At 40.7% G+C, this 18,933-nt stretch overlaps 2 protein-coding genes across 3 annotated transcripts in view; one reads left to right on the top strand and one right to left on the bottom strand.

Annotated features, from left to right (window-relative positions):
• Positions 1 to 8,398: 8,398 nt before the first annotated feature.
• On the bottom strand, positions 8,399 to 14,505 carry LOC109647853 (NAD-dependent protein deacylase sirtuin-5, mitochondrial-like). Its single transcript, XM_020113666.2, has 9 exons — positions 14,344 to 14,505; positions 12,805 to 12,909; positions 12,445 to 12,578; positions 11,616 to 11,841; positions 11,314 to 11,401; positions 11,149 to 11,202; positions 10,057 to 10,180; positions 9,794 to 9,909; positions 8,399 to 9,366 (listed from the first exon to the last, which is right to left on the bottom strand). The coding sequence occupies exons 2-9, from the start codon at positions 12,902 to 12,904 to the stop codon at positions 9,294 to 9,296; spliced, it is 915 nt and encodes a 304-aa protein (XP_019969225.1). The 5' UTR covers positions 12,905 to 12,909; positions 14,344 to 14,505; the 3' UTR covers positions 8,399 to 9,293.
• Positions 14,506 to 15,757: 1,252 nt separating this feature from the next.
• Positions 15,758 to 18,933, top strand: part of LOC109646849 (phosphatase and actin regulator 1-like) — a 43,582-nt gene continuing 40,406 nt past the window's right edge. The window contains exon 1 of one of the 2 annotated variants that reach the window (XM_069510886.1): positions 15,758 to 15,961. In XM_069510886.1, coding sequence (XP_069366987.1) covers positions 15,850 to 15,961 — 112 coding nt within the window. In that variant the 5' untranslated portion in view covers positions 15,758 to 15,849. The remainder of the gene's footprint in view (positions 15,962 to 18,933) is intronic. The other variant, XM_069510887.1, reaches the window with a different exon arrangement.

Genomic DNA, 18,933 nt, shown 5'->3' with positions numbered 1-18,933 from the left:
TTCAAATTGATGAGCTGCAGTTTTTACTATTGTTTGTTTGAATCAATTCAGGCAAAAATAACAAATGTTCTCTGGTCCCAGCTTCTAAAATATGGAGGTTGTTCTGCCTCTTTCTATTTTGTTCTATGGTAAACTGAATACCTTTGGGTAACAAAAAATATTTTCAACACGATTATCAACTTTCTTCTGCTTTGGTGCTTTTCTGAAAAATTATAAACTAAACAAACAACCTTCAGACTTATATTCATATTTTTGAAAGATTATTTGTATCTCTTTTTGTTTCCAGAAAAACCTTATTAATAATCTTTTCCCCCATTGAAATGTTTCACTATTGATTGTTTAAATCAATAATCAACTAAAAATAACAAATATTCTCTTGTTCCAGCTTCTCATGTGTAAATGTTTTCCTGCTTTTCTCTGTTTTACACAATTGTAAACTAAAAAAACTTTCAGGTTTTGGACATTTAATCAAACAAAATAAATATTTTAAATGTGTCTTCTCTGGAAATTGTAACCAGCATTTTTCACAATTTTCTGATATTTTATTGACTAAACAAGTTAAGTTCCCTTCCAGTATTGTTTTTAGATAAATAAAAAAATGCTTTAGTAATTATTGTTGTCTCATATAGGTTTTTTCTTTGCCGCTAAAAATATATAACCTCATTAAACATACTTTATTTACATCTACTCCTTTTTCCTTGGTAATATTCATATTTTTCCTCATCACACTTTTGAGAGTTGTGTCTTGATAAATGATAGTTAGAACAATGCTCGTCACAGTGAATGATTTGTCAGGATACAGCTCTGTTGCCGAGCATGTCCACCACAGTGGCCTTTGTCTTTCTGTCTCATCTGCCTTCCAGTCTCAGCTCTGTGTTATCTACGCCTGCTCCTCTGAGAGAAAGATGTGGGACACAGGATATAGGACACGTTGCTTTCTGGCTGATATTCCGTCTTATCTACAAGGTTGTTTTTTTCTACTCTTGTTACCTTTCACTGGATCGTATTAGCTGACACACTGATGTGTTATTGTCGTCTGCCCGTCAGTGACAGAGATACAAGGCTCTCATGAAGGTGATATGCAAATGGCACAAAACACTGTTGTCAGTTATGGGCTGAAGAGTAATTAATCTGGCATTGATTTTTCTGTCATGGCCTTAATCAATATTTCAATATAAATGAATCTCAATAATTAGTGCAGCTCTTTTCAATTTTATGAGACTTCTCACATTTCTTTGATGCAAATGCCAAACTATGCTTTCAAAGAAGATGAAAATCTGACATTCAAATTGCCATTTATGTATCTGCACACGCAGATTTGTACTTGGCTTTTTTTTTTCTTACTACCAGTGACTGACAGTTGGTTTCTCTGCATATGTGTGAAGGTGTGCTGCCATTTCCACCAGGACGTCTTGGCCTGTTTGTGGCCAGGAACACGGCGGGATAAGAGCAGTTAAGCATTGTAAAGTATAAAAGTGTTATTCCCTCTGCTTTTGATGGCTTCAGGTAAGTGCACGGTCACACTCTGCCAGGCCTCATCTTCTGAGAACAAAGAGAGGTCTTATGGGAGTTCACACCACAAAGCTGCACTCCAAGGGCATCGGACAAGGAGACGGCATCCTGCTTCCTGCTGCGTGCCTCTCTAAAAGAAAAAAAAAAAGCGTCTTCACTTCCTCCGTGCCAGTCTTTCTATTTCTGTCTCTTGATCGTCCCCAACACAAAAAACCCTCTCAGATGGAAAAACATGAAACAGCTGAGCATCTGAAATGATGTAAATCAGCTTATTATGTATCTGATATATTTACATTGCAAAACTGTTTTATTTGAATAACAGCTTGATGACTCAACAGCCCAAGCTTTCTGGAGCAATTAATATCTCCTCCACCACATGTCAGTTCTGTAGCATCTTTCCAAAAGCTCATCTATAGCACATAGGGGATCTTACAGCGACTGAATTTGTTTCATATAGAGCCTTTGGTCAGTGTCTTCATTTGCCTCCTCTTGTAAACAGAGCAGTGAAAAATGTCACTTGCTTCAAAAAGATTTCCACATCCTTTAATTCTCCAACAGGCGGGTTGCATCTGAAGAAGGAAACAGATGGCTCACGCACCATCGGTTTGGTCCAGGAGGGACACGAGAGGATAAAAAGCAGAGGAGTTAATAAAAAAGAAAGACAGAGTAAGAGCAAGTAAAAAATGATGCTCAGAGGCCGCTGCCTCCCTCCAAACAGCGCTTTACATTTTGCTGTCATCAAGTGATCATCTGTAATAATAGCCCGGCAGCCAGGAAGTCCCACCAGTGTCCAGATGTGGTTAAAGCATCGCAGGTCTTATAATCACAGACATATTGGCTCAGAACCAGCAAATGAAACAGCACAGACAGACCCGGGAGAGACTGACAGAGCATGTTGTGAATTAGCTAATGTCAGCCTTAATTAAAATGTGCTAAGGAAAGAAAGAACACCTTTTCTGATCATTGTCAGTCAGGTGTGCTCCTGGTTTCCTCAGAGAAACATCTAGGGAGCAAAAACACAAAATATTCCTGCTACACAAAGATCTCTGAGAAAATGAGCTTTATATGCTTGCTATTTTGTTACATTACTTCCATAACATGGTGATGAATCTATTTATTTTCCTTTACTTATGAAGTAGAATAGAAAACATAAATCAAATATGGCCACGAGTCGGCTATTTCTCACGTAAACTTAAAAGAAATGAGTCTGAATCCAGCCTGGAGCGGGAACCTGCAGAACTCCATTTGTCAGGGATGAAAATATAATACGCACATAATTACCAAATCAAAACAGGACTCTGGGAGAAAAAAATCCCACAACCTTATCCCTCATTCAGCACAGAGAGTGAGTGGTATCCAAAACACATAGTACACACTCGCATCACGTCCAAGAAGCTATGAATCCATGATGTAATTCAGATGTAATTCATACACAAGGTCACTGAACAGACTTTGGGTGAATTCTCATAAACCTAAACACATACACACACACACACACACACAAAATATCCCATATATGAACACCACCATTTTGCGCATTTGAAGCCAGAGCCTGCGCAGTAGCGTTTGGTGGCTGGAGCAGTAAGGTCCCATCGATACACACGATCGACCAATAGCGAGTCAGTATCAGCTGTCAGTTATGAGGTTTTAGTCTGTTTTTATAGCCTCAAATAACAAATTGAAACCAAACTGATCAGAAACATAACCACTTGATCAACTACCTAAAATGACAGAAACCATCTGGGAGAAAATATACTTAACGTGTACTTTGACTTCAGTCCGTGTCCCATCCATTAACAAGGTGGAGGTGTGATTTATGACCTATATTACAGCCGGCCAGAGATGCTTTGGCCTCGCTTTTAGGCAGTTGTCATGACGTCCATCGCTAGGCCACATTAAAAGGTGTCTTATCTTGGATGTCTTTTCCTTAGTAAATGTTTCTTCCAGTAAATATATGTGAGGTTGAAGTGTGAGAAAGCAAATTCTGTCTGAAATACTATTAAATATTTTATTATAGTCTCAGTAAAAGTCAATATCAGTGTCAAAGTTCACTGTCTTAACACTGATATATTCTACAAGAGGCTTGGCTTACATCTTGTTTATATTACCTATAAATCTTGACTGGGTAAAGTAAATTTAAATAAAACCCGGGTTGCTGCATAAAGACTGTTAAAGATAACACATGAAATTAAAACCTGATGAGCATCCTACTTTCCCTCGACACTATATATTATATCATTCTGTTTTTCTCACTCGCCAGCTTGCTGATTGCAACCTTTTGCTTATCAACCTACATATCCGAGGGACTTGTTAAAGCGTCTCTTCCATTACAAACAACACCACCCTTCTAATCTTCCACTCACATCAGCATTGCTAATAAGCCTAACAGCTTGAGCACACTGTTTATGGACACATTTATTTCAAATGCATCTGATTGAAAGAGGATCGTGGACAGAAAGTGACGGGTGTGGATTAGGGTTTGGATGCTTTCTGTCTAACGACTCCCTCTTGTCACTCAGAGAGCAGCTATATGCTATTTTAAAGTATTTTAATGTAGTCCTGAATCCAAAATAAGCATCAGAAGAAGCAGCGAAGGTCAGAAGCTTTTTCGTAGCGACAAAAAATAACAGCTCGGCCCGTGACTATGTGCAAGCTTAGGATGGATCAATGGCCATCAGGTGCATGCGATTCAAGTGCAGCACCCTCCCATGGTAAAATCCTCTTAGAGCTAGAGATAGTTCAAGTAATCTGGGAGAGGCTGTGTGTGCATACGGAAGCCTGTTTGTTTATGTGTGTGTTTGCATCCGTGTCCCATCCCACTATGGCTGTCTCCAAACGTATGACGTGCGCCGCTGAAAGTTTCAAGTGCTCGCTGTGCGGCATGGGAGGAAGCTGAGAGAGAGAGAGACAGAGGGGAAGCAGGACAGGGAGGGAGGCAGGAAGGGAGAGAGAGAAAGAGAGAGACCTGTTCACGTCGGCTGTGTCCCAATTCGGTCAACTGGGCCAACGAAGGCCGAACCGAGATGAAATGGTCTAGCCTACAGAGAATTTCCAATTCAGCTTTTTTACTGTTTGTACCTATGCATCGTTCGCTACGTTGAGTCGATTCACTTACTGCAGCTTGATAGCCCACATAGCTAGCTTGTTAGCATCATCTCAGGAAAAGATCCACCCATTGGATCCTTCATGGCTCAGGAATGGAAGGGCGCATTTCTCAGCCATGTTTGAAGGAGCCTTCGAAATGGAACAGCCTCGTCACAAGGCTGTTACACCATCGGCCTTGAAATGCAACCTCCAAAGGATGCAGCCCCTGGATGGGGACACAGCTACAGACGTGATTATTTGAAACACAGTCAACTTTTGCTTATTTTTTATATTTGCCTCCATTACTATACAGTATTTTTATTTTTTATAAATTGTATGACAGACAATATATTGTGTCTTCTCATGTACTGCATTGTATTCTTTTCTGTGCCGTCCACCAGGGAAAGATAAACTTTCATACCTGCGTTATTGGACAATAAAGTTTTGAATCCTGAATAACTTGTCCTCATTCCTGTCAAGGTCTTTTTTTTGTGTGTGTGTGTTTTTTAATCTCAATACTTCCTGTTTTATTTTTGCATCGCTAAGCTCCTCCTCTTGTTACAGACCCTTACTTTGCTTTTTTTGTTTAGTAGCAGCACTTGTACTTACGTCTTTAAAATGTAAATATAGATAACATTTGATAAAACAATATATATAAATCTCTTCAAAAGACTTTATATTCATCTTTGCAAGTTGACATTATCCAGCTTTGAATTATAGAGGACTGATCAAGGAAAGAGACAAAAACACAGAGCAGGCTGATAGGAGGCCTGATGGATGAGACTCAACAACACTTATATTGAATATAAACTGGATATTGAATTTCAGAGACACAAACAAGATTCAGAGAGCAGGGAGGGGCAGACCCCCCCCCCCCCCCCCCCCCCCCCCACCCTCCATGTGCACCCCTGTGCTGCTGTTTTCATAGAAGCCCAATACTTCTCTGTGCGAGGTGAGGTCCTTGATCAATAACCACGAGAAAGTGGCCGCTCGCCTTGATCCTAATTAGTGCAGGGTTAGAGCAGATTAGCCTGCACCTGAGCCCCCATCTCAGCCTTTCTCCAACAACAGCTCACTTCCAATCAGGCTTCCTAGAAATCCAGCATCTGCAAAATACAGGGATTTAGATTTTAGGGAAAGACACCTCAGTTAGAACAGAACTGACTTTTAAACACATCTCGTTTATTGTTTTTATCATACACCTTTCAAAGAGTAGAGGGGCGGGTGATTAGTGACACTAATTAGTGCCAATAATTATGGTTGTTGTGGCAAACGAGGGATTAACTTCAAAACCTTTATTATCAAAGCTGAGTCCGTTAAACACAGAGTTCAGGGAAAGGTCAGGAAAAAGAGACCATGAGGAGATTAGTATGTGGTGATAGCACTGTGTGTGTGTGTGTGTGTGTGTGTGTGTGTGTGTGTGTGTGTGTGTGTGTGTGTGTGTGTGTGTGTGTGTGAAAAGCCACAGTCTCCACTCCACTGTTATGAATTGAAAGTTATAAATAGAAAATACAGAGACCTTCATAAGCCTCTGCCATTCTTCTACTAGTGTATTTTAAGTTCCAATTTTTAAAATGCTACTTGTTATTTTTGGAGGCTCTACAATTGATTTGAGAATTTAAACCGTGGTAACAGAAAATACGCTGACTATATCAAATGAACGAACCTGATCAAATGAGTAAATACAGACTCTGAAATGTGATTTGTGGAACGAGACTGCTTCTTAAAACATTGTTTACTTCTGTATGCAACTACTTCTGAGATGTTTGTTATCTTGTTACGGCTGTTTTAAAGGTAAATTATTATTATTGTTATTATTATTATCATCATAAAATCAGTGTTTATTTGTGTAATATTTACAGGGACTCAATCAGACTGACCTGCTTTTGTCTGACTCAGACAAATCACATCAGTACACATAACAACATAGACACAACACACACACACACACACACACACACACACACACACACACACACACACACACATTAAAACCAATATATACCTGCACACTCACACACAAACAGCCTCTCCCAGTTAATCTACCTCCTCATTTAAAGAGACACTGGGATATCTGTAGAGCTGCCACCGATGATGATGACTCCATTAACCCAGTGACTTTTGGGTCAGACATAGACCTTTTCCACTTCCCACTATTTCATCCCTCCACACTACATTCATGAATGAGCTGCAGGCGACCTTGTTCACCCCAGCTCCAGAAAAGACCGTATCAGACGTGAGGTTTCTTTAAAGTGCCTCTCTATACTTTTTCTCCTGATGACAAATGGGCATTGGCCTTTGTCTCTTTGAAGGGAAGCAGGGGCAAGAGAAGAGGAAATGAGGAAATCTAATCACGGCGAAGATGATGATGATGATTGTGTACATCAACAGGTGGAGATAATTTGCAGAGGACAGAAGGATTTAATTTGGACTGTAATTGTCAAGCAGAGAAAGCAAGTGGTGCGGCGCCACAGTCGAGCCGGAATAACACTTGAGAGGAAAGAGTGTTGGGTTATTTTCACAGTACATGTTTCTCAACTATGTGGAGCAACTGCGGCATGTCTGTGGTTTTGTATTGCGGTCCTGCTGCTGTGTGGACAAAAATCTACAAGAGTGCTGAGACTACAACGAGCACGAAACAAATTAACCCTGAGTTATTCCCCTGAGATGCAAAAGATAGATTACGGATATGTATATGTGTGTGTGTGGGTCCGCAGGTACACGCTCTCCTGAGATAACTCCATTATGTCTATCATTACATTATCATAACACTGTCTAATGAACGTAACCTTCCTCATCTAATCCGAACGACTCCTGGCCCTGTGTCTCACTCATTTCCACTGAAGGACTTAACCATGTTAGTCCAGTCAGTCAATGAAGACAAACACCTTTTAAGAGTTGGAGCTTTGTCCTCAAGGAGACATTATGGTCCATTGTTTCATAAATTGGAGTTGGACGATGAGTCAAAGAGAGCATGGGATGATTAACAGCAGAGGAAAGAAAACATATTTCTGCTACATGACATTTTTAAATACCTCTGTGATATTTGCCCTTTTTTGTTGATCATGACCTGAAGGTGATGGATGCTGTATGGGTCAGGGAAGAACCCGTTAAATGTTGGTGCAGATCCGCATCAGGAGGCAGATCCCGTTTTTTAACATTTTTGTTGATTTCTCAGAGAACAATTCACGGGTCTTGATAAAAACATCAGGCATGTTTAGGGGACTGATATTAACGAGTGCGTGTGATTTGGTGCAGATCCAAATAAAAATCTGGATCAAGTGAATTTAAATGTGGTTTCATAAGGGGATTGTTGGGTCTTGCAATAAATCAAACAAGTCAATCCTTGACCTGTCACAGCTTACGACTGGAGACCTATTGTCAAATGATGATCTCGCTTCAATCTACAAAATCATCAGCCAGAATTGAGGAACTGCACTCGGCATCAACGTTAAAATGAAAATGAGAATGAAGAGCTCACCCATGAACTTTCTCAAGAGATTATCTTAACTAAAAAACTAAAATTATACAATATACACAATCTATTTATCAATATCCCTATAACATATACCATAGACCACCTTGTGTTACGTGTTATGACTGAGGCAGAGTTCACGAATGGCCTCACTCATGCACATTCTCAGGAAATCGAAGTGTATATAGGGTTGTTTTCTGTGTCCCTCTCTGGATGTAGTTAAATACTTTAAAAGCTACATGCTGGCCTCTACTGTTCATTTTGGGTACATACAGTGTCGTGCACTCCACCGTCACTCGACCAAAACAATGACACAAAAACAGCAAATTTGCATGTAGTGTTTTTATTGTTATAATCTGTATCATTGCATTGAAAGGTTTAATAGAAGACATCATAAGAAATTGTACAGAGTGTTTATGAGCAAAGAAGTCATCAAAAAACAGATCATGTTGATAAATATTATGATTGGTTTCATTTTTTAGACAGCTTCGATTGTGATTGGACATATATATTTTTTGAAAACGGACACTAGACTGTGTAAAAAAAGTATCATGGACGACCCATGTCATGTAACTTTACTCATACAACACACGATTAGACAACACGATCCAGGCATGGAGTGTAAAAGACGTTTTTCCTCTTGTCCGTCTCCTTTTTTGTCAAAACCAAACTCTGCACTCGGCTACGTCTCTGTAACATTGGTTGGTTTTCACTTGAGGTCTATAGCGAGCATTTTGGTCAAGGTGGTGTAAACAGTTTTGAAAGGCACAAGATTATTTTATGGTCTGTACAGCTGCTCATTGACACTGGGAGTAATATATCGTTCAAAAGCATGATTTGAGAGCACAGCATAATATAACAATCTCTCACCAGCATCTTATATGATAAATATAACAACACCCTCTGATACCTGAGGAAATGTATTCCTATGGAAAGACCTACATACATAGTGCATTCCCTTTCTCATATCACCCTGCATAGATTCTGCTTAACTCTTAAAACAGTCAAAATCCCATTTCCAGTTAAGCGAGCTATATATTCAAGTGTTAAAAAGATCATATCAAAGCTCTAAAAATGCTAAATTATTTACAGCTCTTCCTCTACCAAGAGTTAACAGCATAACATGATTTTTAAGGCAAAGATTTGGAGGAATGCTGTGAAACCCCACAGCTCTGAGTTGCATTAGATTATAGGGGGAGCCACTCGCTCGTCTGTAAAGTCACTAAATAACCTCGGACTCGTGTCGCGCCAAAGCTGGAGGCAGTGTCGCTCCGCATAGACCCTGGAAATGGTACCTGTGCCACATCACACACACACACACACACACACATATACACACACACACACACACACACACACACACACACACACACACACACACACAGAGAGAGAGAGAGAGAGAGAGAGAGAGAGAGAGAGAGAGAGAGAGAGAGAGAGAGAGAGAGAGAGAGAGAGAGAGAGAGAGAGAGAGAGAGAAAAACATGGTCAGGATTTTAGGTCAACATGTAAATGGTCACTCATGTAGGTTACAGTGCACTGGTGTGGGCGACTGATTCAAGGTTGAAAAATATTTTTGAAGGGGCCTGGGTGTATGATGACAGTAGATGGTGCTAAATATCAACATACAGACGCATCACACTAGTCTGGTTTTATTTATTATTTATGCAAAGTTAGGATATTTTTAGTTAATCCAACATGCACTCGGTTTCTTGGCCAACTTACGTGAAGTATTCGGTTTTCGGTGTTGCTTGTGTGTTGAACTCTGCCACTGGGATGCCTCTGGATGCAACCCGGGGCCCAAACATGGCTGCCGGGTAGACGATTGAAGATGTGCCCACCTACACAGAGGGCAGCGACACTAGCATCAATTTAAAATCTACTGTACAGTACTACCTTTTCTGGAAAAATATTGTGTTATATAATAATATTACACAAGAGAGGAATATGACATGTGTGCAGTGCATGTAAAAATGAGGATAACTCACCACCAGACAGAGATCACAGATTTCCATCTCTTTTTCCACTTTGGTCAGAATGTGAGAATCCAGGGTTTCTCCAAAGAACACCACGTTGGGCCTGAGCAGACCAAGGCAATTGCTCTCTTCACACCTTGACACCAAACAGACTTTAGATGATTAATCGTTCCATCTTGTGTTGATCATAGAACAGTTGAGTAATACAGAAGCACAGATCCATCCAAGAGTCAAAGCTCTTCATCAATGCACTTAGTTCTTAATGTTTCAAAGTTATAGCCTGTGTTCCTTCACTCTAAGTTGTTGTTTAAAATATGTCGAATTTTAAATTTAACTCAATTCCTCGTTCATGTGGAAATCCTTGGCCATATTTTTTAGGATTGCTTGTGAGCTGAGAGGAAATTTGAAATATTCACAGTACACCAGTGCCCCCACATGGAAGCTCTGACTTCACTATTGGTAACATGGTACTCGAGTACAGCATAACGACAAACTAAAAAGAAAACTAAAGGCAGAAATGGAAAAGGTCATGGAAGCACCTATCAAATTGGATTTGGGCTTCATTTAACTCGTGCTCACACTGATTTAACAAGGCAGCAACTCAATACACAGTCAGACCCTGTACTGTGAAAGAGATCTTAATAGGCAGAGTTCATTGATGTACCAATGCTCTACATACATAATATAAATGCAATGTCATTAAATGAACTTCAAAGAAGAAATGGAAAAGAACTTAAGAGGATTTCAGATGCACAACACTGCTTATAACAACTACATTTAAGAGCCAATGCAACAGGTGGTGAGGGAGAGCTGGGACAGGGCTGATCGGGAAGGAGCAGCAGGTCCGACAGAAGCTCACAGCAGAGCAGGTGGAGGGTGGAGATGGTGGCTCATACAGCTAATCCAGGAACATCAAAATAACTCTAGCAAAGTTGTTATCTTCTTGCAATTAGTTGTATTTAAAGATCCCACCGGTTGTTGATTATGAAGTTATGGTTTAATGTTTTAAACAAATCCATGCACAGTTTGAAGCTGAGAATCAACACAAAGAGCTCAGTGAGTCTGACCCTTTGCATTATTAACATCAGGTGACATGAATCCCACCTTGGCAGTTTATCCACTGGAATCTGGGCATCAGCAACATCTGGGTCAGGTGACCTGTTCATTAAGGGATCAGACACACTGGGTTAATGCAAACACGGATCAAGCTGATGGGATCAGGCTCAAACCCTGCATGTTTATCAGCGTGTGTGAGGTGCTGCCTCTTACCCTTTATCCTTTAGGGCAGCACATATGGGGCTACGCTTGTTTACAGTCACATCTCCACAAGTCACGCAGCGTGTCTCCATGAGGCTGCCTGCGATAACACACAGACAACACAGCTGTTTCGTCACTTAGTCAGAAAATGACACTCACACGTCTAGAAAACTAGAATCGACCCTCAGTAGAGCCATACCTCCACCAAGGCCCAACAGCCTCTTTAAACTGTACCACATGACACACATTCATAAATCTTTCTCCTAAACATTGGCAGATTTTTTCATTTGAAAAAAGAGGTAATAAAGATTCACCATGAATCTTCAGTATGTGTTTGGACCCGGCCTGTCGGTGAAGGTCATCCGTGCACTGGGTGATGACAACCACGGAGCGTCCCTGCTTCTTCAGCCGGGCCTCACACTCCGCTATAGCCAGATGGGCAGCGTTGGGCTTCTTGTTCAACGCCAGCTCCCTTCTGTAGTGGTAGAACTCCCAGACCCGAGACGGGGTGCGAGAGAAGGCCTCTGGAGTGGCCAGGTCCTAAGGATGCATCAGCGTTTAATGTTTTCTGTCAAGGCTCAAAAGCTAAGAAGCAATCAAAGGTGTAATTTATTTTGGATTTAGACAGATAACAAACAGTGTTTCCCACATAATAGTCGACAGGAGGGTAAGATGGGCAGCAAGGAGTGGCTGAGAGAATAAATAAATACAAATTGTACCTATGTGAAATAGTAATAGAAATAAAGAATCTATATGTGGCTGTTAATGCTGCTGTTGTGGCAATCTGTCATAAATAAATCTTTGTTTAGATAATGATTGATTTAGTTTTAAAACGTCAATTAAGGAGGATTGGATTAAAAATAACTGTTGATTCTTTACTAGGCGTAAATCCTGCTGCAGCCCACGACAAGAATCAAAATTATGCAACTAACACCATTTCTCTCTTTCGTGGCTGCTGCTGCTCAGATTAATCCACTGAGCAGTTAAGATGTATTATGTAAACACAAAATACACGTACATTTCACACCAACAGTTCTGAACCACAGCTGGAAATCACGCCAAACACAAGACTCTGACCAACATTAAAAAAACATAAAAGACCAAAAAGATAATTATCACAGTACCTTGTTTTGAATACTTTACCTGAGACTGCCATTTCCTCCACTTCTCATTCTCTCTCCTGAAGGTCGGTACTCCACTCTCAGCACTCACACCCGCCCCTGTGATGATGACTATGTGCTTGGCTTTGGAAAAGACATCGCGGAATTCAGTCATATCTGGAAAAACAGACAGTACAATAAGGCAATGGAAAACAAGTGGGTAGATTTTGCTTGAGTGGTACTCAATCAATAGGTCCTGTTCAGAGGAGGGATGGGGCGCTCTAAATGCTACAAAACATGCACAGCATGAAGTATTTCAATTGATAGTTCAAAAATTTGAGTTACAGTGTTCTTTATTGACATGAAACGTTATTCATTGCACAGTACTTTTATTTCATTTTACCTGAGTTGGGTCTTACTGTGTCTTTCAAAAGTCCTTGAGTCACATGAGTGGAGCACATGCGACGACCGAGGGCAAACAGGCCTCGAGTTTGGAGAAGCATTGTTACTGTTTCAGGAGAACAGAGAGAGAAAAACATGGACCACAAGAAAAGAAAATTCATTATTTCACAGCCCCACATTTTGAGTTTGTGTTTATGTATTTTGAGTATGTGGAGCTCTTGTTCTGTACTGCATATGAACATGGAAGATGATCCATCAGGCTTTACTGGAGTCTCTTCACAAACTCAAATTGTGCAGCTGAGTATTGCTCAAACTTTCGTTGGTTTATTGTACCACAAAGGGAAGATTCAGTTTCGTACCACTGCACATTCACATTCAACCACTTACAATCTAGGACATCTCGTTAATATGAAACAATGACTCACAGCAAAGAGCTGCGTTGGCAGCGGAATATCCGGGCTTAACCACAGTGGGTCTTTTCCACCTTATTGACTTTATACCTGTGTCCTGATGGGATTATGTTAAAAAAGCTGATGAGTGAGCTGGTGATGTCATGTGCTACTGAGGTTGCAACGCAAGTAATGGCCTTAGAATTTAGTTCAGAGAGGTTGGGTTTGGGACGACTTGCTTTTTTGGCAGCAGATTCGGTTATGAATCCGGCAACGACTACTTTATTACAGAGAGGATGGCATGTTGTAAGTGTAGGGATAACCCAATTGTGATCCAGAGACCACAAAGACAGACATACAAACAAGTAGGACTGGGCAGTATTGATTTTTATCAAAATACAAAAATCATATCAGTCGATATCAACAAAATCTCAATAAATGTCTTGTTATTATTTCTTTTAGGTGTAAATACAGATGTTTGCTCCTGAGTGAAGGTTTTAAATCGTTCTTCATGAGCAGAGAAAGACAAACATTGATCTTTTGGACTATTTATGTTGTTTTATTACACAGCCCTAGGGAACAAGCCCAGTCTGGACACAGCATATTGTGCTGCGTGTGTGTGTGTGTGTGTGTGTGTGTGTGTGTGTGTGTTGACACAGTTACACAACTGAGTCAACATGTGAAAATTAAAGGTTGTAAGAACGCTTGTGGTGAAGTTGTGCAATCAGGAGTCTTGAAACTGTGATGACCTGGATTCTGGCACTGATAAGGACACAAATATGTGAACGGTCAACTCAGACATAGTTTTAGTCCATTTGAAGACACAATAAAACAATCGGGTGCGTCCACACAAGGCTGAACAAACATAAAACCAGTTCCACAGGCAGCGAGTTCCCACATGTTGCAGCTGAGTTACACGGTGGAGACAACACACCGACAACTTATAAACTAGCTCACGTGTAGCTTATCTCCTAACAAACGCGTACAAACACACCGAGATCATGCTAAACGTCGTTAGCGCTAAGAAAGCAGCTAAAAGACGCAGGAACTTAAACACACACTCAAACGTGTACTTCTGTGTATCTTCCGCTGCAGCCAGAACCAGCACGTGTGTGTTTGTGAACTCGTCTCAATGACTTTGAAGTACTCACCGGGTTTGTTGATGTTTCCTGTTTCTGAGAAGAAGAAGAAGAAGAAGAAGAAGAATTCACCGCTGCTGCTTGTTTACTTGTTTCAAAACAGCTCACACGAGAAGCCGTACACGTGCAGCACTGTCGTAAACCCTCCACGCGTCAGAGGAAGTCTGTTTATTTACTGTCACGTCAGCTGAGCAGTCGCATCCTGAGTCGAGCACATATCTGCAATGTTTGTATATAAATAGAGTTAGAAATACTACTACTACTAAAATTAATATGATAATAATATGATATGATCATAGAAGAAGAAGAGGGAAATTAATAATTAATCTGCAGTATAATAAACTGAAGATATTTGATGACTGACCTCTAGAGCATTAATGATAACTCATTATTTTATAATTTATGTAGTTTTCTCTTCAATGTTTTTTTAATTTTACATCTCATTATTGATTTAATTGAAGCTACAGTATCTGTTGAGCCTTGTGTTCAATGCTCCATGCATGTTTCAGAGAGCCCCCTGGTGGTAGACTGCTGTAAATGGCTTCATTCAGGATGATTCATTCATCCTCCTCGAGTCTGAGACTCACCCAAAGACTGAATATAAAGAGCTCACCATGCTGCACAAGAGATCACAGTCTGTTTGTGTTTTTCAGGAGACACTGTCAGAACAATACACAGAATAAATCTGAAAATGTTTCCAGTGAAGCATTGTCTTTTTTTTTTTTAACTAAAACCTTTTTTTCTTGTGGGACCATAGAGATGTAAACTAGATTAAATCATAAACACCATTTGAGGTGGAAAGCTACATCTCCCCATATCATGTGCATCATTTACTTTTGTCTTTGTTATTTGTTTGCTTATCGCCAATAATGTGGTATTATGTAATTTGTTGTTGTATAATGTATGATATACTACATAAAGCAGTAATAGGAAAAGCGTACAATTCATATTAATATTACTACCCTCACCTATTCATATTGTTAATTCTGTAACATATTAGGTGATATATTTTACATTTTGTGCAATACTAGGAAGCAAAAAGTCAAAGATGTAATACATGTATATATAATAAATGTAATTCTGAATTTCAATGTATTATTCAAATATATTTCAATATATATAGCGATGTAATATATATATTGCTCTCTCTCTCTCTCTCTCTCTCTCTCTCTCTATATATATATATATATATATATATATATATATATATACATGTTTTTAATTCAAAATTGTATTGATTTATATGTATTTTATTTATGTAATTTATAGAACTATATATACACATGCCATATTTACATATATCATTCTGAATTTATAGGATTTGTGTGTGTGTGTGTGTGTGTGTGTGTGTGTGTGTGTGTGTGTGTGTGTGAACTTCCTCCTCCCCCATCATCAGTACCTCCCAGCGTGTGAGTGGTCGCGGTTCCTGCGTGTGCCCGTGCACTGGTCCAGCCTCAGCAGCCTCAGCAGCAGCAGCAGCAGCAGCAGCGGCTCTTCACTGGACTCTGGTTCACATTGATGGCGACCATCACAGACAGCAGCACAGACCGCAGAGCGATCAGGAGACTCCGCTCCAAGAGCGACACCCCGTATCTGGTTGAAGCCCGACTCTCCTTCAACCTGCGGACAGGTAGGAGCGCGTCCGTCCACGCTGAGCTCCCAGAATGTGTGTCTGTGTCCAGATGTCGTTCTGTGGGTGGCCTGGATCATAGCCTGTTTATTTCCACATCATCCCCACTGCTCTAAGGTTCATACATCCAGATGTTATTGATGGGGAGGGGGGGCTCTATTATTCTAGAGGGGTCGTGAATCATTACACAACTTTGTTACTGATGTTTCCGCAATAAAACGTCACCATGCAACATCATGTTCATTCACACCCTTTCCTTCACTTCATGTGTGATTTCTGGTTGGAGTCACCGCCACCGCTGTAATTCAACGCAGTTACATAATGTGAAGAAGCGTCAACGTGACCTGTAGTAGACCGAGCTGTGCCAGTGGTTGTGGTGCACAAAATCGGATGAGGGTGGTATCCGGCTTATTCGGAGTCGTTTGTAAATTTTAATCACTGCATTTTAAACTGTTGTCAAGGATCCCACGGTGAAGCCCATAGTGGTGAGCTGCCGTCTGCCTCCATCAGCCTCCAGTTGCATCCCCTGTTACCATGGTGACTTGGCATTTTGTGCTGACTGAGTCAACAGGATTCAGATCTCTTTGCACGACAGTGTGATCATGATATGGAACTGTGTGTTTGAGCGGAAACAGATCTCCTGGAAGTCATTTTACTGGAGGATCTGTGATGGGTGTGTGTATCAGCTCTCGGTCAAAATGTGCTATAATCTCGTTCACATCCAAATGAGTGAAGCCCACGTGTTTGATCATTTTAATGACATCACAAGTCTTGTATTTGTTCCTTTCAGTGTACTGAAATACTGGGTACACGACATATTAGTGCAACTTTACAGTCCCAGCACCTCGGTCTGCTGGTGTCGCACCCATCTGTCCACTCAGCACTGTGTGTGAGACGAGTACCACGCCTATAGCTCGCTGTATGTTTGGATGTTGGCCAGTTTATTGTGGGATTTCATAGAGCAGCATTGTGGGAGAAGATTTATTCTCAAAAATGTTACAGTGTCTTTAGATGTGCTTTTGTTTTGTTGTGTTTTTTTGTCTCAGAAATAGCATATATGTCAAATAAAAAAATAAAAAGAAGTAAAATGTCCATAACAATATTTAGACTGCTTTGTTTTGTCAAACCAACAGTTACAGATTCCAAAAATATATAACATTCAGGAAGGTTCAAAACTGAGAAATGCAGCAAAACCTCACATTTAAAGAGTTGGAGCCAATGATATGGCTTTGGTGATCATTTCTGCATGAAGCAGAGCCTGTGTTATCTCAAGGCAGGACACTAGCAAGAGACTGGACTGTTACCAGGAGGTCATCAGATCATAAAGAAACCACACTTTGCTCCGGTGCAGCTTCTTCTCTAGCTCCTTTCTAGCACCGCCCAGGTTTTGGCAGTGCTAGAAAAGAGCTACGGTTCCCAGTTGTGCTCTCCAGGATGAATGGATCTTAAATAATAATACATTTTTAAAAAATAAAGAGCCTGCACCATGTTTTTCCCAGATAAGCCTTCGCAGCTATAGGTGGCTCTGCTCATGCCAGGGAGTGTTTGGCCTGCGGAGACAAAGCTTGTTGTCAGTGACGGGACGCTGCCATTTGTCTCTCTGCTGCTTTCTGTTTCGGCCTCACACAAAGCGTATGGGTGGTGTGGGGGCGATTTGTACAACAGCGCTGTTGACTCACTTCCACCTGAATAAGTGGAGCAGGATTTAGCTTTTCTTATCGCCAAGGAAACCAAAAGTCTCGTGGTTTTGTGCCCAGGTGCTTGATAAAGATAAATGATCGGAGCTGCGAAGGACTGGAAACAACAAGCGAGCTATTATCTGTGTGTGGCTCCAGACGGGATAATGGTTTCTATTTGTTTTTTGGGGCCATTATATCACACGCATGTTGTAATCTAATATAAAAATGATTTGTATGGTGAGGTAACAGAGACCCGGGTCACAATCAATTGCTTTTATGTAAACTACTTTATTTTGGAGCCAGTGGAAATGTTTTCATCAATGAACTGAGTAATACTTTCAGGTTTATGATGAAGACGCTTCCAACCTGGCATCTGCTGCTCTGTTAATAAGTTGTGTGATTAGTTTTGACGTGTGGTGAGTTTGTCCATGTGAACATTTGGAGATGACATCTCACAGCCAACTCTACTGTTTTGTGTGAAAAAAGCTAATATATATTTTACATGGATACGTGGATCAGTGAGTCCAAATGGGGTTTGACTTTTTGCTGGAACGAGGCTGTAGCATACAAATGATGATGCACCCCGCAGGCCTCTAATGGAATCAGAGAGAATGTATGAAACATCGCTTTATTGCATCGGCCTGTTTAGCATCTGCACTAATCTCATTTGCCCAACAGTTAAATGGCCCAGCGGGCAGTCGCAGAGATATTAAGATATAATGGCATCAGTTACTGTGCGGCTATTAACAACAGTGTCACCTGTCATAAAATATTAAAGGGCGGAGGTGTGGATGGATGGTTGACCTACTTCACAGGTTTGATTTCAATCATTACTGCCTATTATGGAGCTTCTCGCCGTCAGCTCAGCCTCGCCCTCTCACTCACTCTCTCTCTCTCACACACACACACACACACACACTGGACCAGCAGCTGAGAGATCACAGTGTTTGTGGAGCTGGACTCATTATTGTTGACCTAAGGATCGTGTCCATGTATTAGCCCAGAGGCGTGTGCATGAGATATGTGGTGCATGTGTATTTGAGTGTGCATGTCAATGTTCTTATGTGAGTGAGTCGCTGTGCACGCCAGCGTCTGTCTCTCTGGAAGAAGTTGGCTTGTTTTAATTTTCTCATCACTCAGCAGCTCAACTACAGTCCCATCTGCTTTCTGTCTGCCACACACAAGAAACTCTCCCATTCACAGCAGCTATAGCACTTTAGATTTGCCACCAATGTTCCTTTGCTAAAGAGATCAGACATTTTGTGGACAGTTTCTCTCTATTCAAAAAACTCC

The sequence above is a fragment of the Paralichthys olivaceus genome, chromosome 16 (genome assembly GCF_024713975.1).
Source record: "Paralichthys olivaceus isolate ysfri-2021 chromosome 16, ASM2471397v2, whole genome shotgun sequence".
NCBI lineage: Eukaryota > Metazoa > Chordata > Actinopteri > Pleuronectiformes > Paralichthyidae > Paralichthys > Paralichthys olivaceus.
Note: the sequence above shows the minus strand (reverse complement) of the source record. Positions and strands in the feature narration are given on the sequence as shown.